Source organism: Falco cherrug, chromosome 8 (assembly GCF_023634085.1).
Source record: "Falco cherrug isolate bFalChe1 chromosome 8, bFalChe1.pri, whole genome shotgun sequence".
NCBI lineage: Eukaryota > Metazoa > Chordata > Aves > Falconiformes > Falconidae > Falco > Falco cherrug.
This window is the reverse complement of record NC_073704.1, coordinates 422,473-447,411: the sequence shown is the minus strand read 5'-3', so window position 1 is coordinate 447,411 and position 24,939 is coordinate 422,473. Positions and strand designations below refer to the sequence as shown.

The window sequence follows — 24,939 nt, the reverse complement described above, 5'->3', positions numbered from 1 at the left end:
AAACCACTAAACCCCAGAACATTGTACAAGCACTTCATATAAACCATCCTCAGAAGCAAGACATTAATATTTGGATGTAAAGGAAAGTGGTGGTATTCCTGACAGGATTTTTTTAGCTAACCAAACTGAAAAATGTCTAAAAGACAGAAATAAAAAAAAAACAAACCAAAAAAAACCCCAAAACACACCAACCACAAATCAGTCTGAACAGCTTCAATTAATTTTCAAAAAAAATTGCCTCTTTTTTTCTTCTTTCCAAGTTACATAAAGTTATTTATCTATAACTAGAATGAAAGCCCACACAGCAGTAACATCACCCATGTGTTTTATCTGTATGCAAGCACAGGTTCAAATTTCCAATTAAACTGTACGAATGACCGGTGGTTCAATATTATAAGTTATTAAACACAACAAGTAAATTAATTCTTTCTTATTTAGAAGTCTAGATGCACCCTGCAAGAGTCTCTCACCTGGAACCCATCCTACAAAGTGATTGGTAAGAAGAGGCAGGCATATAGACAATAGCAGAATTGTAGCACAGCATAAGAAAGCTCAGCACCTCAAACCTGAAAAGAGATAAGAGCAAAATCTTGCATGGTTTAAGTTCTTCATATTTTATCAGAATTTAACACAATCTACAACTTGGTCTCAAAAAACACCCCACAGGAAAAATTTTAGAAGTAAACACATAAATCCCAAAATCCTCTTTCATTATAATTCACTAACTTGAAACAGGCTACTAAAGGTTCGGTATTAAACACTTAAGATTATTATTACTGAAATTTATTAGTATATCCAGGAACTATGGAGGAAATGGCATAATATTTGGACAAAGTTACAGAACTGGACAAGCCTGCAATGCATTCAAAATTATTTTATCAGTTTTCTCAGAGCTGGCTTTAGGTAAAGTTGGCAGTCACTAGAACAGCAGGGTAATTTCTCTCATCCTTAGTTCTGTCTGTCCACTCAACTGCATTCCCCTTTTCCTGTGGAAAAAGCAGTCACAGCCTCAGAGCCAAAGCTGAATTTTGTTACACTTTCAGGAGAATTTGAGTTGACAGACATAAACCCAAAGATATTCCTGATGGACACAGAAATGACAGAGAAGCTAGTCTCTGCTAAATTAACTAGCAAAAGAACATACAAAACTGGGACAAACAAGAAAAATACTATACCTCAAGATTACCAAGACTTCTACCAAGAACTACCAAGTTCTCCAGATTTATTTCCAAGCAGTCAATGGAAAGGACTGAATACTTCATATATTCAGTCTTAATGTTTAAGGACTTGTTAAATGCCTAGTGAAGCACATCCAGTATTAGAATACATCCACCTACCGGTTCTGTGCTGTGAAGGTTTCTCTTTGAGGATGAAGATCACTATAAACTACTCTGATGAGATCATGCTGACATAGAGCTCCTTCAGTTAAAGCCATGGATCCAATAGTAGAGGGCTACAAGTAGGTGCCAGAAGGAAGAAGGAAGGACAGGGGAGAAATCAAGTCATAAGTAAAAGGTCTCCAAAAACATTAAAACTCCTACCCACCCATGCCAAAAGACATGCTTGTCTTGTGATCTGTAAAAATTAAGATTATTCCAGAATACAGTAAATCTAAAAAGATTACCTAATTTCATTACTATAAACAGCTTCCACACTTAAAATAGACCAGGTGAGAGCAATTTTCAACTTTTATTCTTACATATCCATTTACAGTAAGTCTGTCCTAATTGCATAAACCTTTTGTGCAGCAACAGTAGAGAAAGAAAAACACAATACCAAGTTCAAACCATACTAAGGAGGAATTAGAAGAATGAAGGCTACTTTTATACTAACGAATAAAGAGGCAAAAAACCACACAGTTGCAACTACAACACAACTGAGCTCTGTTCAAAATGGGCACTGTCAGCAAAAACATTTCAACATTTACATTCCTTTTCTTCTACTAATGCTATTGAATTCGATTAGACTAATTGCAAGCTACTGACACTGAAAACTTACTGCAACAAGATGCATCTAAAATGGCCTGTTGTGTCAAATGGATCCAGTTTTCACTTCTCTAATAGATCCAATTCTAATTTACCACAGCAGCTCTCTTACCTCATGATATATGGAGGGTTTTGATAACGAAGGGATCGTGAAAGATAGAACTTTGTTGTTTCCGTCTTTGTCAGCAATTTCCTGCATTAAAAAAACCAGAACCAAAACCCAAAGAGAAGTAAGGAGACAGGACTCTGAATCATTTTCATCTCTTAAAAGGCGTTTAACAAATAAGAACAGGAAGCAGTCAGATGTCCTGATCTAGTAAGACTATTAACACCCCAAAGGTCTCTGCACCTTTGCAGAATATCAGCAAATTTGCATACCTATTTAAAAAGTGGAAAAGACCTCTATCACAGACTGTTTTGCAGTACTGGTCTGCAACATTTAAAAAACACAGCACTGGCTCCTTGATCAGTGTGACTTCATCAAAACCAAAACTGAACAAAAAGCTTTTCTAGCCCACCTTTATAACATTTATTTATAATAGAATTGCGTAGTAGAGCAAGTTTACACTTTAAGCCCAATTGATCTAGAAGCACGAGGGCTGATGAGTCACTTGCTGACAATGGGCAGTACTTCATAATAAATGCACCATAGAGAAAAAAGTGAAATCAAGCGGACTGGCAGAGTTTCTTCAGGCATTCTATCTGTAAGAAATACACAAAGTTTTTTCAAAAGACTTTTAAAGCAGTCAGATTTTATATTTGCTAGGCTACTAATAAGCAAACCCAGCAGTTTTTAAAGCAAATATACCAAGAGCAATTACAGACGACTGTACCAAAAAGGAATCTAAACCCCTGCCTTTTCACTTTGTACAGCAAATTTCCAAACAATGACCTCTAGTCATTCCAGTTTATGTGAAAACTCAGTCCAAGGTAGCACAGCACTTGTAGCAGGCTTTAGGGATCACAGCAGGAGGACTGTTGATAGGATTTAGCAGAATGCAAAAGGTTTATCCTCATCTTACACTTCTTAAGTGTTGAGACAATAACTTCACTCCTTCAGTCTCAGTATATGTGCAGAAAAAATATCAACAATTTGATCAAAGGGAAAAGTAAGTGGGAGCCACTGTCCATTTTGAGGCCCCTTTCTTCCTTAATCTGGAGAGAATGGAGAAATTGCTGTCCTTAAAGAACATAAATGACCAACATGACTTTCAAAGGAACTATAAAAGGACCTTTATGAGAAAGCCATCGACAAAGATAAACATGCTACTTCTTACAGAGTAAACTACCAAAAATCAGCAAGCAGTTTCCAATTTTTTTCCTAAAAGAACTGAATCTTCCAGTTAAGAGTTGATGTAGAGACACATAACAAGAATTATATTTTTTTTAACAATCAGTTTGATTGTTCTGTGTTTTCTCATGTGTAGAAACACGCAATTTAAAGGAGGGGTTTACTATGATAGTAAAGACAAGGACGATGTTTCAGTGTAATATGTTTTAAAGTCCTGTACACAAAAATCCCCATGAGAGAATGCCTATCTTGGCAGTATTGCTAAATTTATCAAACCACTCCATAACGTTACAAGAGTAACCATTTCCAGGCCAAGGTAAGGATATAAAAAACTACTTTTACATCCAACAGCCAAACTTCATGTACAGTTACTTTTACGTATTCTTAAAATCACAGTTCCACTCAAGACAACTGTGCCTCAAATGTACACATACATGCATCCAAGTTCTAACACGCAGAGTGGTTCAGCTTCAAATTACCCCGAAAAAGACATATTCAGAGCAAGCAGGGGGTGGGGTGGGGGGCAGTGACACATATTAACCAAGCATGTTGCCCTGACAATCATCTCCATAGAAAGCTGTACTTTTCAGCACTGAGGACTACTTAATTACCTTACAAACACAAGTTTATAACAGTTCAAGAAAGCCCATGAGCTGATCCTTTTCAAATGTTTGTCACAAAAAGATTATTATAAAAGAAGTATTTTTTGCAATACTTCTTACTAAATCTTCATTATCTTATGCTATCCTGCAGATTAAATATGATTTCATGTAAGCATATTACAATTTTAAATATGTTGTTCCAATAATTTACTTTATTCCTAGTGGTCAGTGACACAAAACCTCAGAGCAAAGCTTTCCTCAGCCATTCCCACTCATCTCACTCACCAAATTGTAAATGCCAAGTAGCAATGCTTCAATGCAGCCATTACTCTGCCTATCCCTGCTGGCAGTAAGACGCAGATATACCCAGATCAACTCTGGCAAAAACTGCAGTGTGAACCTCTTGAGCCGAACTTCAGAACTACGATAAAGTTCAAAGAGCTGGTGGCAAACAGGCTCCAGGAGCTGTGGAAAGGCAAAAAGGCTAATGAATTAAAGAGAGAACAAAATAGCAAATATAGGGGCTATATCATATAGCCACTGCAGGCAGTAAAAATTGCACTCCTCAATGGCAAGCAAGTGAATGAACCAAAGTGATAACTACATTCCTTTGAAGGACACCTGCAAGGACAGACCTGAGGGGCACTGGCATGCAGTATTGGGAAATGTGGCCTTACTATAGCCACCACCATCTTGTGCTTTGAGAACATTACTCTCCAAGACTGTCCGTACAAGATTCACTTTATACACAGGTACTAATTTAAGGCATGTGAGAGACACATGGCTTGAACTATGAGCACCATAAAACTTTAATGGTGCAGTTGTAAGGTTTATATTAGTACAAAGGTTAAAAATGAGCTGCTAATGACAAGTCTATTGACAGAAATAGGAATTAATTTCTTACCTAGAGCTTTTTAGTCTCAAAACTGACAAGTATGCATTTGTTGATCACAATGCAAACTGATTTTTCTGTCTTGAGCTGCCCTTTGGGTTTCAGTACACGAATCAAAAAAGATCCTTTCCAAGTCGGTGTCATACAAGCATAAGAAAACCCCTGCCATTTTTAAGAGTCTACCATGTCAAACCAATAATTAAAATGCATCCACAGAACTGTTAAAACTGTTAATGAACAGGAAAAGAGAAGAAAAAGAACCCCATCAAACTGTCTCCCCTTTATTCATGACTAATCATATCAGAAACTAGAACAACTAAACAAAGTCAGAAATGGGGGAAAGGGGGGGGGGGGGGGGGGGGGAGGCGTGGAATTCCAAGAGGAATTTTTATAAGGTCTGTGACCTATCTAGCCTTACATCTAAGCAAGTAGTAAGTAACACAATTAGTATTACACTCCAGGAAATGGGATGATCTGACCTAAGGTAAATACTTGTAGGATTCAACATCCAAAAAGATGGAGGCATCCGTGTAACCTAAAGCTTCTATACTCCTATAGAAGAGTTACAGAGTTAGAGGCCAGAACCTTAAGTAGGTCTTCTTTCTAACCATACATGCTTTATGCAGCTCTCATATACATATATGATATTAAACATTGAAAATACATATATATAATTTTTTTTGAGCAATAAAAGCCCTACATTTGACCAACATAATAGCAGCTGTGCTGGTGAGACAAAAAGCCTTAAGTAGGAAATGCCCAGTGCAGAGCTGATCAGGTAAGGCATGTAAGACTCCTCTTTCAGTATGCATTCTCACTCACAGGTACACGAAGCTTAGGACTTTCATACCATTAGCAGTATGTTTCATAGACTTTGATGTATTCTTCTCTTATTAATTTGTCTGTTCACCAAAAATCTTGGTACCAAGAATTTCCTGTAGCATTCACTGTCACACTTCTGCTGTGCTGTCTGAAGATGTACTTCAGTGGTTTGTTGTGAACCATCCCTCCTCTTAAAATTTTGGGAAGTCCCTTGTTATCATCAGAGGGACTGACATTTCTACAAGTGACTCGTTTGACTGTTTGATAAATGTGCAACGCCATGAATCTGTATTGACTGTACAACTTCACATACTTAGACTTAAGATATTTTACTCTAGTATATCACTAACGCAAAACACAAATTTGACAGAATTTTCTACCCATACACATAGCTGCCTTAAGAGAGCATCACCCAAGAAAGGGTGAACACGTTAGTTTCATTGCTAACACACAGTATTCTGTCCAATGAAGCACACCATTTTTAAACCACTGATTGCATAAGCCATAACATGACATCTACATAAAATAAAATTTTGCTATCAGACAAATCTCTTCTTATACAAGAGTCTGGTGTAAGTACCTTGTGTAACAAGGCTTCTGATTGACAGCCCAGCTACTTTAAGCTAAAATCCTGCTTTTACAGGAGAAGCAAAGAGACTCCACAAGAGAGGGAGGGAAGAAAGCTGACACTAACAATGTTGATACGAGAGAAGTCCATTCATTTGCAGCACACAGATTTTTACAAGCCATACAGCTAAAATACCTCACCACTTAATTTTTGTTTTGGGATCTAAATGAAATTAGAAGTCCACAAGGCTTCTATTGCAATCACTTTAATAAAACAACCCTAGGGCTTTCTCTATCAAGTTGAGCATATATTATCTACCTTATTTATTCCAGTATTTCATATATACACGGTACTTTATGTTCAAAAGATGCATAAGTATACTTTTTCTTAATTTTTACTTAGTAGAAACTCCTATCTAAAAGTGACACTAATTATTAAAGCCATCTGTTACAGTAAATGTTCAAATCCTCAGAGACAGAAATGTACTCTTATTTTATGAAAGGCCTAACACATTTCAGATGTTCAAATAAAAATAGTGTTTACTAAATAATTCCGAAATCACGGAATAAATTTGTAGGTTTTCTTTACAAGAAAATTAAGCATGATGCTAGCATAAAGAAGAAAGAGAAGAAATCTCTGAAAACAATAAATACAAGTGTATCTGCAAGGAGATAACACATGCAAGAAAAGCTAAACAAATATTATCAGAAACCAGATATATATAGCAGCATAGCAATAAAGAGTGTTTCTACTAGATCAGAGATGACAGCAGCCCAAAGCTGCTTCCTATTTGAAATTAGCTAGTCTAATTCAAGTCCCATTATAAACAGTGGGAAAAAATAATTTACTTCAGCATAAGTCAGATGAGACTCAATCAGAGCAGTTACTGAGTTTATTCTACTTTCTTCCAAATGAATATTTTAGAATATTAGTCTTCTAAGTGAAACCATGCTCCCTAGAAAGATACAAGATATATCCAGTCACTGGTGCTGCAACCATGTAAATAATCCTAATTCCTAGTAGTTGTCATATTAGTTGTGCAAAAGGTTTAACAACTGTAAAATTCTTAGGTGAAAACCTGAAAGTTTTTTGTGGCAACCACGCTTTTGGTGTGTTCAGAGCTTTAAGTCCATAAGAAAAAGCTGCCAACACGAAGGCACTACAACACAAATATTTTCAAATGCACAAACACCTAAGTTTTTCCTATCAAAGTATACTACGATTGCCTCCCACCTGAAAACACGAAACTTGACACTGTAAGAAAGAACAAATATCTTCCTTGCATCCTAGTTTTCTGGCTTTTCAGAGAACCAGCTTTTTCCAATTAGCTCTCTGAATATAAATATTGAGAAGGCACTGGATAAACAGAGGAAATGGAGCTTTTGTCACCAGTAGTGGGTATATCCATGAAGCAGCAGACACTAATTCCAAAGATCTTTCAGGCAAAAGTCAAAGGAAACTGAGTAGCACAGCAGCCAGCCCAAAAAATCCAAAGAAAAAAGTATTTTATAACGTATCTCTTTTCCAATAAATTGAAAACTTATATTAAACAGCATTCCTATTAGCATAACAATTACAAATTTAGCTTTTACTGGTTTAAATATACAGTAAGTGAGAATGATATAATTTGCAGATTTCATTTTTACACCTCACAGAGATGCAACTAGTCATGTTTTAAGGAAGCTGATGAATAGCTTTAGTTTGACTTATTTTACAAATTTGCCACATCTTGAAGTGAAATATAATGTATTATAATACGCAGGACAAAGAGTGGAAATGCTTGCCTTTTTGAAGAATTCAATTGTGGTAGAAAATAACGTGCTCATTTTAAGCTTAACTATAACATAATGGGTGAAATTAGTTATTATTTGAAGAGTAATGGGTTTGGGCAGTGCTTGGCATTGCAAAGGTGATGTCATTTTGTTTCAAGGCTGAGCTTTCCAAGTTAAACCTAAACCGACCAACATGAATATTCAGTATTTACATTTCAGTACTGTATTAGCTTAAAATCCATACAGTATTCATGTCTAAAACCATAAACCAACTCAAAAAATTGCAAAACTAAAAAAACCTAACAGTACTTCAAACAGCACTTTAGTTTAGAATTCAAATGATGCAAAAATCAATATATTATACAGTTAAATAAGCTGTTTATGAGCAAGATTAACTTTATGACTAAGTTGTACAAAAAAATTACTTGTCCATCAAGTTTAAGAATCCAGCAAGTAAATTTTGATAAGTCTACCACTTAAGCTTTATCTTCATAAGCTATCAGTTGTCCTTCTAACAAATAAACCCCTGTAAAGCGTATTTTTAAAACCTCTCAAGAGCCAAGTACTACCACAGGATTATGTAGAGTAATGAATTTACTATGGTTATACTCCTCACATGCAAATAAGTTTGGAGGACGTGCAACAAGGAAATACAAACTGCCTTAACAAGCAGAACCTGAAGTTAGTCATCTTTGAGTTTGGGATTGCTTATCTTATACCCGATATCACAATCAGGCCCAAACGGCAGAAGCAGTTCCAAAGAGCAGTATTTGGCAGGCTTCAGTGTACAGTAACATAAGATTACTGTCACACCCTTAAGAAGATACTCTTTTTGCAAATCTGGTTCTTTGCATCATTAAAAAAATAAATCAAATGCTTATTCTCAAAGCAAGGAAAGATTTTACATTTTCAGAAGTACACATACACAGATAAATATATACTAAAAGACAATCGCAGCAATGGTGGCTTGAGGTTGGAGACATAATACCAATGGCTTCAGTACAAAGAAAATGGCCACTACGCAAGTTATTTGTTACACTGAAATGAAGTTGGCAGCTACAAAGCTTTATTTTTTTTAACTGCATGAGCATTATGCAATCTCCTTTAAGCTCAATCAATCATTCAGCTTCCAAAAGCAGTACTTAGGAAAATTAAGAACTTACTTGCCATACAGTTGCCATTTAATTTATAAATACACAAGAGATCACAGATAAGAAATCAAGTATTTTGAAGCATTTTATCTAAAGTAGTTTACACAGCAGTGAATAGTATGCAGAAGTTGTATTTCACACACTTTCCCAGAAATGCTCATTGCAGAAGCCAACAGAATAGAAAGCTCAGTTTAACGTCATTTACAAAATTAATTATGTACAAGAGTAAGCTAAGTTTTCATTGCATATAATTATATTTTGAGGCCCCAGTCCTGCTCTTGTTTACAGCAGTGTAAACCGAATTACAGAAACATGATACTACTATAAGCAAAAGAAGATGTGGTTAATTTAAGAGGGTTTAATAAACTGACTCCATCTTCCACTGTAATAAGCTACCAGGTAAGAAGCACATTGATCTACTGAGTTTCACTGTAAGGCCTACTTTGCCTCTGTGATGACCTAAAGGTGGTTTAAAACATGCCAAATCCAGTGTAACAGTCAGCTGTGGCAAGTAAAATCTAGCAGACAGCATAAACTGTATTTTTGGGAGCAGACAGTGTTGTGTTTTATCAGAAAGGCATTAAAGTAACTGTCAAAAAACAGGAGAGTAAAAAGAGGTGATACCATGTTAGACTACATTAGAAAGAAGAATCAAAGACCCTTCCTCTCTCTCTCCACTTCTCAATTATGCTAGCTGTAGTTGTAGAGGTAGAAGATAGAAGAATATGAACAAAAATCTTTTTTAAAGTCTCCTACCTCATTATTTGGGTCTTGAATGATCTTATAAAGAGCTGGTACCAGTGTTTTTTTTCGGTGCAATGTAGCTGCATAGCTGGAAATTTGCGTTTCAGGTAATGCCTAAAGAAAAAGGGGGAAAAAAGGCAAAAAAAGCATTACCCTGATAAATCAATGCTTCCAAGTATTAAAGATCTCCACAAAAGGATTCAGTTTCATCTCAACAGCAAGAAAAATTCTTGAAGTTTAGTAAGTTTTCAGACTCAAAATCTATTCATTAAGTACAAGTTCTTCTCCAAATGAATAGCATTTGGGGACACTTTCAGGGTTAAATCAAAAAGCAGTTTCAGATTTATCTTTCATAAAATCACTTCCTCCAGCCTGACATGAGGACTCTCTTTCTTGATATTCTATTTAATAGGCATTTTTCAAAGTCTTTATCAAATCAACTGGAATTATTTAAGAGGTATGAATAATCTAGAATGAGCATGGACAGACTCAAGTCCCATCAAGCAACCACATTTGGGGATTTTGTATCCTTGGCTCCTCAAGAAATGTCCAACAATAGCTCATAATGGCTTACTGTGTATCACCAATTACACGAGGAATTACTAATTCTTAATTTAAGTAACAGAATTGTTTCATTAGTCATGAAATCCAGTTTTCTTGTTTATGCATTATCCTGTATTTTACTCATTGTTAATTATCAAAGGCAAAACAGCTTAAAATTACTCTGGATTCTTCAAGATAAAACAATTAATTTTTACCCCTCTATGGTCTGGATAAAAACAGAGCCAAATATTTTTCTTTAATATTTTTTCAACTCCAAATTTAAAAATAATAAACTTGCCCCATCAGAAATTGGGGCAGCATTATCCAGCTATCAGTTAAATTCTAACAGCTTGATCTACATAGAAATATACACTTTAAAAAAACACGTTGCTATAGCAGTGTTCTGCTCTATAATAATAAACAATAAACTATTAAAACCATGCATTGCATATTATGTACCAGCTGGCTCTTTTGCTGAGACCTTTGCATGCTTTATGCATTAGAAGAATTTGAGAGATCAGGTAATAGATACTTAAAGCGTTGATTATTGGATATTAAAAAAAAAAATAATAATCAATGGTCTGTGGCGTAAAGCCAATGGTATAGCTATCATTTGTCTTCTTAGCTGACCTTGAATTCTGACAGCCATTCTTCCACAACACCTCGTTCTGATCCCAACATTTTCTTACTTCCTTTGCTTCTCTCTTACCTTTATAAGAGACAGAATAAAAGAAATTAAATAAGAGTTCTAGCAGCAAAACTTAAGTTTTGTAAAATCCTATGCCAATGAACAGCTGTTACTATATAATTCTATTGGAAATATGTAATCAAACAAAAGGAAAAGTTGCATTTTGGACAACTGGTTCTATTTCCTAACAATGTTTAAACTGTTCTCTCAGACTTGCAGTGGAAAGTACTGCACATTAATAGAGGAGGAAAAAGGATGATTCAGTGCTTCAGGCCAAAATGTATATTATTAAAGAGAAACATATCATCTCATTCTTGCTCCCTTACCAAATATAGTACAAAGAAAAGACAAATGGAACAAAGTAAAGAGCATCATGGAGCAAACCATGTGAGAGATTGTAATGACAGTTCTAGATACAGCTTGGAGTCAAGCAGCTTCGTAGCACCTAAGTTATTAGAAATTCTAATAGCAGAACTTTACTCCTTAAACCTTGTTGTTAAAGAATTTTGAGGTGTCTCATTCCAACGGCAAAATTTAGCTCTTCTAGAAGTATGTTGGAATTCTCAGAAACAAAACAAAAAAACCACCAAACAAACATGCAAGGACAACTTGTTATTCATATTCTAACATCTTTTGAATTCTCATAAAATTAATTCTTAAGGGAACAGCAAAAATGTTATAAACACAAGGCATCACTAGATACTTTTGCTTGATGTTTAAATAGGTCTAAAGCAGTAAAGGGTCATTTTGTCTTTCTGCATGATCTCAGTACAGGTTGGCAATACCTGGAAGTCATTAAGATCCCAAAAAATTTTAGTTTGATGAAGTGAAATGAAACTGTAGCCTAATACTAGAGGCTAAGACCTAAGAATAGTGACTTGGAAAGGGATACATTGAGGAGACAGTAAAATATAAGAGCTGTTTGAAGCCATACTAGATATATGAAGACAGTGATTCTTAAAGCTAAGGTTTCAACAAAAGTTTATTTTTTACAGGACTGGAAGGTTAAAAGCTGCCTGAACAGAAACAAGAAACAGAAAATCTGTGAAGGGACATTGTATTTTAAGAGATACTTTGGTCACTTTTTTTTTTAAGAAGTTGATATTGCTATATAACAATTATATGCAACAAAGCTGCCACGTACTGTCATGTATCTTTACCGCATTTTCCCTAAAACCTACAAATAGCCATCAGATTCAAAGCTTCCCCCCCCCCCCCCCTTGGTTTTTTTGTCCTTCATAACAGTTGAGTTTTTCTGAAGTTCTTTTAGCCTGGGAAGGGATGGGGCGGTGGGGGAAGAGAAACATTTCCACAGCCAGATGACAATAAGATGAAGACTGCTACAATCATCTTTAATCCTACAAACACTTATGCTCACCAACTTCATACAAGTAATGTCAAAAACACATTAAATGCTACTATTTTCAGAATTTGTTGTAAAATTTGTAAGATAAAGGCAGGTAAACATGAACTGAATTATTTAATTTCCACAATTTTCTTTCAGATGCGTTTTGAAAATTGTTTAGACTCAACCAAAAATTAGAAGTTTGATATACAAGTTACATCATGAAAGTGCTATGATTAATGGCTTTTAAATAGCCAGGCTACATGACTGGGATCACCTACTCTGGTCTCAGAACACTGGTATTTAAGAACACATCAGTATTTGTTAAACAGAAAATGAAGTGAAATAAGATACAAAAATTGTGCTGGGAAGCTGTAAGTTCAATGTTAGCAATTTCATATGAAAAGGGCTACATACAGCTTTTCACATGGCTGTTGGCAGCAAGTCATTCAAAGAATATAAACTCCTGTGGGTAAGGAACTGTCTCAGATTTATAAAGTGTGTTTAAATACCCTAATAGGTATCAGAATCAGAAATAACATTAGATTAATTTAAATTCAACAAACACTTCGGTGACTTACTTCAGAAAAAGCGCTGACAAATAATTCTATAAAATAATACAACACAACTCAATAGACCCTAGTAAACAAAGATTTCCAAAACCATACTTTTCAATAGATAGGGAAACAGCTATCAGTCACCAGAATTAGACTGGATACAAGTTAATTTAAAACACCACAGGACATGCAACAGAAGAAGCTGAGATTTAGTTCACTTTGCCTTGAAAAAAAGCATTTTCTACAGAAAGTGCAACATTCAACTTTACCTCTTCAAAAAGTCAGTTTTCTAGAGGAGGAAGAGGAGGAGGAATGCAGCAGTTTTTCAATCTGGGATGCATTTGTCAAGCCTTCAAGTACTGCCCTGTTTTCTGAAAAGTGAAAAGAAATTCCGATGATCACAAAATAAAGAGGAATACAGTAAAGCAAACAGTAATATATTCTGACCTTACAAAATGAAGTTTATCAAATCCACTAAAGCTGGGTGGGTCCTTCTGTATCAAAGCAATTTGCCATTAAAAAAAAAAAAAAAAAAAAAAAAGCTCAACAGTTTTGCAGTGGGGAGAAGGGAGAAATTGCCTTCATCCAAAAAGGCGGCTTTGTCACCTATGTGGAAAAACCTTACTTATTAATGGTGCATAGTACTACAAGCACCGTAGAAAGGAAAACTGAAGCACTATTTATTAATGAACAACAGTGCAAGAAAGATGTAAGATGAAAGAGTAGTATTTTTATAAAAATGTGAGCTGAATCAATACCCTGACTTTGAAGAACACATACCTCTTAAACAGAATATACTCAAGACTCTTCCTTACTATCATTGCTCTTAATACATGTTCCTTATAGAGCCAAAATTTCAATGTCATTGCAAAAATTATGTATTACACTGAAGTTCACCTTTGACTGCAGGATCCCTTCATGCTGAGCATGAGGTAAACAACACGCAAATGAGACCACTCTAGCTAAATTAGAGGATTTCAGTATCTAGAGCACTCTAATAGGAAATTGAAGTATATGAACAATGGGTGTTTTCCATTCCATACTGCTTATTAAATTAATTCCTCTTCCAAATTACTGAATTACTGAAAGGTGCCCTCTCTTTTTTTTTTTTTCCACCTCCTCTGCACTAACTAGAGATAGACTAACAGTAGGTACCATCCTTTTCAGGCTAAATTGCAAGTGAATGCTTTTATCGTGAGATGATATACACAAACCCATGTCCCTTACAAATTTCCTAAAATCAACTCTTTAAAAAAAAAAAAAAAAAAAAAAAAAAAAAAAGCCAATTCCTTGCAGAAACCTTAAATACACTTCCGAATGAATGGAATTCAAATCCTCCTCTTCTTTCCCCGACAGTATTTATGAGGGGTTTGAAAAAATAAACAAATTCTACCCTACAGGCACACTGTAGCTGATTATGTACAGATTTTTAAACATGCACAGGAGACTTGAAAGATAAATATACATATGTATTTAACTTATTATCAGTTGTTCCTCATAATCATCAGGCACGCATCTTCAAGACATAGTATCAGATCATAAGAGCTGATTCAGGACTTCTAGAAGCTTCCCAAGTTTTACAACACGCTAGGAACACCCTTTACGTCCAGGCATGATACCTGATATACACTAGTCTCTAGAAACATCATGTGATCCCATCTAGCTCTATGTTATTATGCTTGCTACCTAGATGTTCAGTTGTACCTAACCTGCTATCTCGAGCGTTAAAACCAAAGATACAGATCCTGGACGTTCAGAAGGTGGACCTTTCCAGAGCTGCATTAAGTTAGACTTTTTTTTTTTTTCTGCATAGGAACTAGAGTTATTTTAGCCCCAAAGCATGAATCACAGTTATATAGCAGCAAACCAGACAAGGGCATTTCTATTTCTGTACGGTTTTCCACACAAAAAAACCAAACACAAGCAGATGTGCAGAGACCTGGTTGGAGAATCTGACTGTAACAGTTCAAATTTTTTCATTCGTTTGTCAGTTTGCTTACAAACCAAATCTCAGGTCTTCTAGAACTAAATTTAAGTAGAGGGTAATTTTTTGAAAAACAATTTACACAGCATCACAAATGGGGCATAGGGGTTCAAACAGTTTTACACACAGAAAGTAGTAGATATCTGAGCAAACATCAGCTGTAACTCATGGCCAAAAATTCTCCTCTCCCCCAAATGATTACTTCAGCTCAGATGATCCTGTTAAAAACTGGAGGCAAGTGGCTGCTCTCCTCTAGCAATTATATCAATTTGAGATTACATCAACTCTGTATGAAGTTGACTAGTTCCTTGGAGAAACCTTGGAAGGGGGAATTAAGATTACGCTTAAAAACAAGCTAACAAAACCCCAAAAAAAGAACAACAAAAAACCCCATGCAAAACACAAATCCCCCTTCTCTTTACACTCCAGTGAACATCAATGTGTATGAAACTACAGCACAGCTCCAACAGGAAAGCAAAACATATTCGATAAAGCCACACTGAGCAAAGCACCAAATACTACTGTATATTTTAAGTAACAACAAGCATTCTTTGCCCTATAGCACTACAATTCAGAGCAAGACTGCAAGGAGAACACTAAGCAAGCTAACTGTCGCAGAGATAAGGAAAATCATGAGGCTATCAAGAAACACATGCATCAGGCCAGTAAAAACATAGTAGTCTGGAGAAAGAGAAGAATATGACAAATAAGTGAAATCACTGAATTGAAAAATTAGCAATTCTCCTGAGTCAGGATTTAGCCTGGCGTATCTAAAGAAATTACAAAACCACCAGGAATCACAAGAATGATTCAAGTGTCTTACTGTGAATGCTATACAGATGCCAATGTTCCTACAATGGTAAGTCAAAAATTTCAAGTGTCATAATGGCCTAACACCTAACCCACCTAAGAAATTAAGTTGTCTTACAGAAGGCTATTGCATGTTAGAGAAAGTCCACATAAAGCAGTTTGTCTAACAAGTCAACTCACATAAAGCTAACAACTGAACCTGTGCTTGTGTCAAAATTTGGGTGCAGGCTAATATTATAGTTAAGCCCATCTAGTGGCTAGCTACCATGAAAAAGAAAAAGGGACCTTCCCCTCCAGTATGCCATGTACTTCTCTCCCGATGTTTGTGCCATGCTCTGATGTTCAAGCAAGCCCTGTCTGGGGATGTTTTCCAGTATAAGTCAGCTTCAGAACCAAAGCCATACCTGCTGCCTAGGAAAGTAGCTACCTTGAGAACAACTGCTGAAGCACGGAGCTTATACTACGCCCTTTAAGAACAACACAAGAAAAACTCCATTGCACAGTGTTTTCTTACATATGGTACAGTAAGAGTTTAACAGTTCTACTTTGAACAAACACAAGATTTTTTGTTGAGGCTGCATGTGATTATCTCCAGAGTATGCAAAGGATTAGAATGCGGGGCACCTACACAGGAATCCTGTACTTTTTCATCCCTGAAGAAGAGAACAACATACAGTGCTTGTTGTGTATTTGTTAAAAGAGTGAGGGGAAGTGAGCTTTACATAACAGATCTCTTTGGGCCATCTCTACTGTACAATCTATCCATTTTCACTCAATGAAAATTCCAAGTGCAGCTTTGTGTGATTGTTTATATAAATACAGCTAGTTATTCTGATGCTTTCAGCACATTTTTGACAGGGTGTACATTAAAACAGGGTGTACATTAAAGACCAATAATATGAACTATATCCCAGGAGGAAAAGGACCTTATCTACATGTCAGTCTTGCACCACATTTACAGAAAAATATAAACACAAAATATTCATTTCTCCAATGCTATGTTTGCATTTTTCCCAGAAGGCTTTTTCAGATGTTAAAGCTTGATTTGCTCACGTGGCTTAAAAGAGATGTAGACACATAGCTCTGCTGTATCAATACAGAGGGAGCCCACACCTAGGGTAATCCAGCTAGGATTACTCTACTAGCTTCGTTTTAGGGCAAATCACCTCTCCCTTTCAAATTATCTGCCTGGATATTAACAACATTTTTAAGGACTCATACAAACAGGCAACATAGTCACGTCATGGTACACTAACTCAGCACTGACACCCTACACGAACACTTAACAAAAGCACAGCGAGCATCTTGGCCCGGTGCCTGGTGGCTGTGCCTGCCCACCATGCCCATGCTCCAAGCCTCCTGTCAGAGCAGGGAGCGCTGCCCTGTCCTGCATCCCACCAGCCAGGCTCCTCCCAACACACCCTGCCGCGTCTGTCGAAGAGGAACACAAGCACAAGAGCTGCATGACTGTCTCAGCCTGGCACACAGACTGTATTCTGGGATTTTCGCATGAGCGTCTGGTCTGTAAAGCACACCTTGTGCTTATGTTCATTTCCCTGGTTTGCTGTACCTTTGGGGAGAAGCAAAAACAATAAATCAAGCACCATGTGGGTGTATCTCTAAAATCAACTGGTTCAACTGCATTAAATCCTGTGCATACTTACTGAAGTGGCCTGAACTAAGAGCACTGAATTTCATTTCCAGAGTGTTCACTTCTCTCCCAAAGCAAATAAAATACAGAGAATATAAGTGATTTCTCATGTTTACTGTAAAAAGACTAGATTTTTTTTTTCTATTATGGCTCAAACATTCTTATAATCTATAGGGACTGTAACAGTTAAACTGAAATCTAGTTATTAGCAACAGCAATATTTAAATATACTAAAAATATTGTTACACATGGACTGATTGTTAGGATTCCTTAAATACCAAACAAGCAAGGAAGTTTAAATTCCCACTAACAGACAGAACAGAGAAGTTACAGTTGGGACCACAGTCACTCAACATTAAAATCAAATATAAAAATCAATTACTCAAAAGCTTCCCCAAAAAAGCATTTAAAATAAAAATAATTTTAAAAATTCTCCTAAACATACTCATTTGGCATAAAGTGGCAAAATGAGATATAAGGCTGTTAAATCATTAGACCTGGAATCTTTATGCTTAAAATTAATGCTACAATACTCTGTCCTCAAAGGAAGTCACAGTCTTGCATTGTGTACCTGCCAATTACAGTTGAGATCTAAACAGAATTTTACTAAGCAAAAACACTCTCCTAGCTCATGCTAATATGAGACAGCACTTCACAACTCTGACTTTCCAAATGCACTTAGAATGACAGTTTGGGGGGGATTGTGGCATGTAGTGATAGGATAATGGCTTTAAGCTGAGAGAAGGCAGATTCAGGTTAGATATAAGGAAGAAATTCTTCACGGTGAGGGTGGCAAGGCACTGGCACAGGCTGGCCAGAGCAGCTGTGGGTGCCCCGTCCCTGGGAGGGTTCAAGGCCAGGCTGGACGGGGCTGGGAGCACCCTGCTCTAGCAGAAGGTCTCCCTGCCCAGGGCAGGGGGTGGGACTAGGTGGTCTTTAAGGTTCCTTCCAACCCAAACCATTCTATGATTCAACTAGTTATAAAATACGTATAAACCTATACTTTTTACATGTATATGTAACGGAAGTTACAAACAGACTGAAATACCATGACCTTACATTCAAATGACAATCCTTTTATTCACTACCTAGAAATAGATTCCCATTTTAAAGATATCATTCATATAATTCACCATTCTCTGTATCATTGTCTTTGAAAATACCAGTCTGAAATAAAACTTACTACAGTAATATACTATCAAAACAGTGAAATGTAAAACTCTGAAAACTCATAGAATCATAGGATGGTTTGGGTTCAAAGGTCCCTTCCAACCCCCCCTGCCCTGGGCAGGGAGACCTTCCACTGGAGCAGGGTGCTCCCAAGGGACGGGGCACCCACAGCTGCTCTGGGCAGCCTGTGCCAGTGCCTCATTACCCTCTCCCTCCTTAACTGCTCAGTATATACAGCTTCATCCAGCTACTGTCAAACGACATGCTAGACCATATTAAACACCCATGGTATGTTCTGATTTCTACAGTGGAAAAAGGATTGACTCTTCAGCTAATCTAATCCCAAGAGAAAAATAAGACCTGCCTTGGGAATGTTCAATTTTGGTAGATGACTTCTTGTACTTATTTAAAAGTACATGTATTACAATACATGTTTCTTATAATAAACATATCACAAACTCCACTGTGATTCCCTTCTATCCATCTACAGAAACATATTATTCTATCACAGTCATATTTAATGAACACTTACATAAGCTCCCATTTTGGTAAGGACATAAAAAATGAATTAGAAAACCGCTGTCCTCAAAAAATCAGAACTACAACTGCAACTGGGCGTTAGAAACAGGTACAAGTATTTTGCCAGAACGCTCTTGGCTGCACAGCTCCACAGTACAGAGAAACAGAAACTTCTACAAGGTACAAAACTGACAGACAGAAAGAAACAAAACACTGTCTGGACAGTGATTAATTTACATCATCAGCTCAAGCAGAGCCTTCTTCCAATTCCAGTTCTTGGGTAATTTAATTGCAAGCTTAAGCAGCCAGACATGCATTCCAACATTAAAACATAAATGCTGACATATTCTATATGTGGGATTTAGGTTGCCAGCCTTATTAGACAAACTTTAGTCATGCAGAACAACTTGGGTAACATACTTCTTCCCTGCCCACTCTGGCTCACTAGTAATAACCAGTCTAAAAAAACCCTTTTTTTTTTTAGATACCAGCAACAAAGTTAGTTATGTGAAAATGATGGGAGAAAGCCTTACCACGGTGAAGTCAAACATGATTGACAAAACTCTCGTAAATTTTCATTATACCATATGTGCACAGTGAGCTCGTTCCTTATCGAAAAGGTCACATCCATTTCAGTTGCTGTCAAAAAAAGGTAAAAGACATAGCACATCTGCTCCAAAAAGCCTCCTCTAAGTCATTTTAAGCCTTAAATTATCTTCTGTGCCTTTTCAAGCATCAGAAAGGTCAGCTGACAAGCATTCTTTCTGCAATTACTACAGTGAAACTGTGCTTTGCAGATACAAAATTGCTGAAGACAAACAATTAGGGCAGTGTGAATGAAAATACAACACTGAAAATAGACACTAAAGTTTTGAAAAATATTTTACAGCTGATGTTTTCATTGTATTGCACAGAGAAGTTGTAGAGAGCTATAGAAGTCAGGTGACTAGAGAAAAATTTAAGTCCTGTTTGCCTCACAGTGTCTAAGAACTAGAATAAACCACAATTGTACACTTGTAGCTAAATTCTCCTGTTAGCAGTTCATGCAATGAATGAAACAGAAGAGTTAAGATGATCAAGAATGTGGAAGGAGACATTTATCTTCTGTATAGGAAAAAAGTACTCCTCTACTTTACTTACAGGATTTGGGAAACAATAGAGAAATTATCATGCAGCCCTAAATACAGCAAAACACATGTTATTTTTTCTATTCTAAAGACTCACCACACTTAAAAATATATATATACACACACACACACACACAGAGACTAGCCATAGAAACGTTACCTTAGTCTCTCAGCACCAGTCTCCTTATAAACAACTTCATGTAGTCATCCTACACTAAACCTAAAACATTCTCTTGTCAGGATCCTGTGTGATAACCCACTCTAGTGTAAACAATAGTCTTGTCCTCCTTTTGCATCAGTTCATATGCAGGAACTCTTCCTATGCTAGTTTGTCTGCAACTCATTTCTTTACTTACAAAAACATTTCCATGCAAAGTACTTTCCATGTAACCCTACCTCTCCCAAACTCCTTGGTTCACAGTTTTCGTTTGTGAAGTAAATTAAATCTAGAAAGACTTAATTAAAGCTAGAAAATGCATAGTAAAAAATGGAGCATAAAACAAAACCAAACCAAAACAAATCTAACAGGAAACTAACACTTGCAAAATCACAACTAAGGGACACTCAGTGCTAAGTACTAAAAATGAGCAGCAAGGAGTAATCTTGAAACAGAATTTGTGTGAGAAGAAAACCAAACCTACCAAACAAACCATCAAAAAAAAAAACCACCACACTACCAAAAGACCCTCAAGCACACACTATAGAACACAACTGCCTATGTTCTACTGAGAAAGATCGCTACCTTACCTGCAAAGGAAAGAAATGCATATGGGAACAGTTCTAGAAATACAAACTGTAGATTCTAAGCAGCTTCTCATTTTCAAGCTCTAAAATCGTCACTTGATAGAAATAAATGTCTGTTATATTATGAAAAAAGCCATTAAAAAAATTAAGTCCTCTATCAAATCCAGACTGATAGAACACCAGTATTACGTATTTCTCATTGCACTGTCTCCTACAACTGTAATTCACACAAAAGGTTAATTAATTAATTATGTAACCTAAATTTCCAAACTTCCTTTCTTCTACCCTAAATACTGCCAAAGAGCTGTAACCTAAAGGATCTTCTGCTGAAGTAATGAAATCATCATTCTAATTTTTCCAACTTCCAGACAGTAAAGCCTTCATCTCCGGAAAGTAAAGTCTAAGTTAATGAAACTGAGGTGACAGATTCCTGCCCCCCCTCCATACACTTACTTAAACATCCACAAACTCTTACATGCGTAGAATTTTCAAATTTATCTCAATGTACTTCAATTTCAGCTAAAATTGTGTCATATTGCTGATTTTTTTAAAATGTTACAGAAGAATACAAAGTTCCACTGTAAACTTACAAAATGCCAGTGTTAAAATTTTAAAAAAAATAATTATGAGCATTAGGATATATTCCTTTATTGCAAGATGCCATAGATTTCGTATGTGTGACTCAGATGCATCATTCACATTTAAGATGTATGGTTTTCAAGGATAAAGTTAATTCTGATTGATATTCTGGTCTTGCTTTTCCAATGCAAGTTCCTAGACTTAAAAAAGCAAATTGAACAATAAATACAGTTACAGGAATCATCACTGATCTCACCACTACTCATCAAGATGGCACAACTTCAGAACACATCTGTTCTGCTTGATCTAGTGTAGTACAGGGGGCAATCAAGCCCTGCACACAAAACATGAAAAGGACTCAAGCCACACACAGAGGCTACTTGCTATTCACAGGTAAAGCAAAGTAGCATCAGGAATCCAGAAACAAGATCTGCTTCAACTTACAGAGTCAAAACTGCTCGTACTATAGCTGCCTTTACTACTTCTGCCTGTCACTTTATGGGAAACAACTTGCCTTATTCCATGTTGTGCATCACAGCATTATTTCAGTATCAATCATTTTCAATCTCACACTTGCTTTCTGAAAGTTAGAAAGGGATTTTAAGAACTGCAATGAACAATCTCAGCAAATGAGAAGAAAACACTGTTATTTTATATTGAGATTAGACAGACCATGCAAGTCAAAATTTCTACACGTAAGAAATAACACATGATCTTGACCACCATAATTCTGTACAACACAGTTCACTAAGAGCTACCTTAACATCAGCTATCCATAGTTGACCCAATTGATTAAGGTAACTATGCTATAAAAACCTATGCTCATAACCAATCCTACTAACTTCACTAGGATTCCTCCAGAGCAAGAAGTTACATGGCCTTTGTTGGACCATCTCCTCTGCAGAAAACCAGCAAAGAAACAGTGCATCTAAAGAAAGCACAACCCTTTTTAATCACCTTTTTAGAAGCTCTCATGAAATTCTGAAATTCACCTTACCATATAACTGGCATTCTGTGGCCTATCACATGGAAGTATATGTTACTTCCCTGTGAAATAACTATGAGAATTAGAACATTAGTAAACTACTGTAACTACCACCCCAGGTTCCCCTTTTGTCTTGATATGAGTTTAATAATTAACCTTTTACTGTTGAATAGTTAAACACGGTGCATATAGTTTACACAGTCCTTATTCTGCTATTAAACCAATTTTAAAACAGAATAGGGACTGTCCAGTTTTAAGGAATAACTAGTTAATATTTTAGTGTAAAGTGGTGAATTTTTCATGCAATTTTAAGTAGTGAGGAGCACTAATTTACTAACATATGGGGGAATGTTTCTTGCAGGGATGGTGGTGGGGCTTTTTTTTACCTGAAATTTAAAGTCTTTTTCTGGGGCTAAACTTTGCACACTATCTCTTTAGGAATATAACGCAAACCTAGCACAAGTAACTTAAATGCACCATATCTTTTATGCACCCTGTTAGACAAGACCTTCCACAATCATTTTCAGTTATCTAAGCTACAGCTCAGTAAACCCACTCACCCACAAACAACAACAAAAACAAGAACAGCGTTCCGTAGGTATAGCAACTGAAATGCACAGCCCTGTATCCCCTCCCCAACAACACAGAAACAAGAGCAAGATGTTAAAACGCATACTACTTTTTTCATGCATATTTTATACTAATAGCCTGAACAAAATTCGAAGGTTTTTATCAAATACTGCCCTAATGTACCTTCAGAAAGCAGGAGTCTTTCACAACTACGAAGAATTACAGAATTAGCAGGCAGTACTGAAAAAATCCATGCAGATAGCTTCATGGGTACCCTTCCTCCAGTTTGTTTGGTGTGGAGGGAGGAACGGAATTATTTATACATGGTCAATTTTACAATGTTCTAGATTTTCTTACATACTTTCTTACACTCAACAAAACAACTGCAGAAATTCTCACCAAGGACTTCAGCCATAATCTCATCGTAAACAGAGAAACTCTGAGGTTTCATTTGTAATACTAAATAGTTTTCCTGCTATAAAAACAAACTTCAAAATCAGTTGGTAGAACGGCGTTTTTCCTTCCCTCAAGTCTCCCAAGTAAATTTACCTTTGGAAAAAGTTCAGAGATAGCCTTATATGCAAATATGTCAAAGCCTTACATTAATGCTTTTTGCAATATTCATCTTCTTCAGCAAATACTATATATTATGTCAAACTGAAATAGATCCACATGAATTATACTAAATATAAATGGCTTCCTTACTCTTTTACAGGTAAGTCACACTGCCCATCTAAGTAACAGTTATGATCTTATACTTTTTCCTTATATTGGCAATACAGCAAGTTCAGTTCATTCTCTTCAAACACATTATCAAAAATTTTTAATCAAAACCTGAGTTCAATTAAACAGCCTGTTAAAAGCATCACTCTCCCTATGTAATTGTGCTGATAGGAATCAGCAGCATTTACCAAAGTTCAAGCACCAGGCACCTGAAATTGTTAGATTACACATTTTTGATGTAAGGAATATATTTATCTAATGCCTTTCATACAGCATGCTTCACAAAACACGTGCGATCCTTCAAGAGCAACTTAGAAGGTTTAGAAATATGGAGGTTATTGGAATGCAGACAGCGGACCTACAGAGAGAGCACTGAGTAACTTCTCAAAAAGTAGGGCTGATCAGGTATAAAGCCAAAACAAAACAAACCCCAAAACCACCACAACAACAAAACACCAGCAAACCAAAACCAATCCACATGTCCACATGTGACTACTTCTGTACACGAGAAAACTTTTCTGAACAAAACACAAATCCAGACCTAACACCCTGGTACTTGCAATTATGTGCAGATTTGCAAGTTAAGATGCTTATGCAATAATTGTTTCTTATCAGTGAGCAGCAGGAGTTTCATACTCGAGGGGAAATCCTCATGCTTTTTGCCTTATCTGCCAGCTATCCAATTGGCACACTGAAAAGACTTTTGTAACCAGATTTTAACAAATTTGTTTCCTAGTCAGTTCTGTTTTATTTTAATAACTAAAACAAAAATTTTGTAACTTCATTCTCCTGCAATAAAAAGTAAATGCTAATAAAAACCTTTTTCCATAGATGTGATGCATATGCTTAAACATGCAGAATTTACTTATAGCAACATTATGCATTTCAGAAAGCTATAAAGTCTGCATTCACAAAGAGATAATTATCACAATCTATTCAAAGTCAACACACATTACTAAAGCAGAATGGCAAAATGCCCCAATAGTTCATAGAAATAGCAATAAAGTAACTGCTACTGGAATTCTGCACAAAGTCAGTATATGCAGGAAAAATACTCTATCAAAAGCTACGCATTGGCATATGAATTTGAAATACCTCAAAACTTGATAAAGCTGAA

At 36.2% G+C, this 24,939-nt stretch overlaps 1 protein-coding gene across 8 annotated transcripts in view; it reads right to left on the bottom strand.

The window, feature by feature from the left end:
* LOC102056946 (hyccin 2) overlaps nt 1-24,939 on the bottom strand; it is a 73,721-nt gene that overhangs the window by 39,104 nt on the left and 9,678 nt on the right. For all 8 annotated transcript variants that reach the window (XM_055718792.1, XM_055718794.1, XM_055718795.1 and 5 more), the window contains 7 exons: nt 13,230-13,331; nt 11,001-11,079; nt 9,840-9,941; nt 4,164-4,343; nt 2,098-2,178; nt 1,338-1,453; nt 471-566 (listed from right to left, as the gene is read on the bottom strand). In XM_055718792.1, the coding sequence (XP_055574767.1) occupies nt 471-566; nt 1,338-1,453; nt 2,098-2,178; nt 4,164-4,343; nt 9,840-9,941; nt 11,001-11,051 (626 nt within the window). In that variant the 5' untranslated portion in view covers nt 11,052-11,079; nt 13,230-13,331. The remainder of the gene's footprint in view (nt 1-470; nt 567-1,337; nt 1,454-2,097; nt 2,179-4,163; nt 4,344-9,839; nt 9,942-11,000; nt 11,080-13,229; nt 13,332-24,939) is intronic.